Consider the following 1,345-nt stretch of genomic DNA (forward strand, 5'->3'; position numbering starts at 1 on the left):
CAGATTTTATTTTCAGGAATTCTTATTTAATTCTCTTATGGTTTGTAACATTTCATAACAGTGCTGTGTAGAAGCTCTTATAATAAAAGCCTGGTTAATAAAGTTTTCACTCTGTCTTTTTTATTTTTTTTAATCTCTTAGCCTATTGATTAAAATAGGTTTATCAAAATTAACATTATCCAATATTTTTGTTAGAATCTTTTCAAATTATTGAACACGTTTTGCAGTTTTTAAAATCTTTATTGTAGTTAAAGAATACATAATTACTACAACAATATACAAATAACATTTATACATCGGGTTATACCACAATAAATAAGTATATAAGGTCAGAAGAAAAGAAGGAATAAAAAAAAATTGGCAGTTCATATTTAACCCTTTATATTACCTACTGCAAATTAAGTTGGAAACAAAAAAAAAAGCCAAGAAAAGAAGGTAAAAAGTTAATTAAAAAGTAAAGTTAAAAAGTTAATAAGCCTAGTTAAAAAATATATTTAGGTTTATAAACAAAATAATGTAAGTGCCAATTATCAGCATTAATGCCTCTAAGGTTATGTTGTACCCCCCAAAAAAAATTTATTTATTTCACTCTCAGAGTGTTTTTCATGAATTTCTTATAGAAGCACTTTTGTTATTTTTCTTAAAATATTCGGGGCAGGTTTGAGTTTCCTGTTATTACATTAACATTCATTTTTGCCATCAAAATATTCTTCTTTTTTATGTTACAAATGTAATAAGTTCTTGTCCTGAAATCCAATAATACTACTGGCTTGAAATGTTGATTTTTAAAGGGTTTCACTGAGTGCCCTATAAAAAGGTTAAATCTTCCTCAGATTCAGTGGCGCCTACCCGCCACCAGGGGGCGGGGCGGAGCTGTGACTGTATTAAACCTCGTGATCAGACCGTAGAAGAAGAGCGCGGTTCGCCATGGCGGAAACCGGGCAGCAGGCAGGTAAATATCTAATGATGTTTCTGCTCTCTGGCACCAGTTTATGGGTTAAACTGGGAGCACTGGTTCCTCTCCCTGTAAATAAGCTGCTTTTCTAAATTATATCGGTGATGTTTGTCCGCTGAAGGTTATTACTGGTTTATTTGAAGCTGAATCTGTTTTCATATTTCAGAGTTTCAGACTTGTTCTGTAAATATGTTAGTTTTGTACCTCTCTAGCAGAGCATTAATAACTATTTCAGGTTTTTTCACCCTTTTTATTTGTTTAATACTTTGTAATTTTAACATCTATGCGATTTAAAGCCTTTATTTGCTGCAAACTGAGCGGCTGATGAAAAATATGTGTTTTATGTGAGAGAAAATATTTCAGCTTTAATTCTGCAGCAGTTTTAACACA

At 31.4% G+C, this 1,345-nt stretch overlaps 1 protein-coding gene across 2 annotated transcripts in view; it reads left to right on the plus strand.

Moving 5' to 3' along the window:
- The first annotated feature begins 890 nt into the window (after positions 1-890).
- ppp2r4 (protein phosphatase 2A regulatory subunit 4) overlaps positions 891-1,345 on the plus strand; it is a 44,884-nt gene continuing 44,429 nt past the window's right edge. The window contains exon 1 of one of the 2 annotated variants that reach the window (XM_015396729.1): positions 891-952. In XM_015396729.1, the coding sequence (XP_015252215.1) occupies positions 928-952 (25 nt within the window). In that variant the 5' untranslated portion in view covers positions 891-927. The remainder of the gene's footprint in view (positions 953-1,345) is intronic. The other variant, XM_015396730.1, reaches the window with a different exon arrangement.

This window comes from Cyprinodon variegatus, unplaced genomic scaffold, assembly GCF_000732505.1.
Source record: "Cyprinodon variegatus isolate N-32 unplaced genomic scaffold, C_variegatus-1.0 Scaffold817, whole genome shotgun sequence".
Taxonomy (NCBI): domain Eukaryota; kingdom Metazoa; phylum Chordata; class Actinopteri; order Cyprinodontiformes; family Cyprinodontidae; genus Cyprinodon; species Cyprinodon variegatus.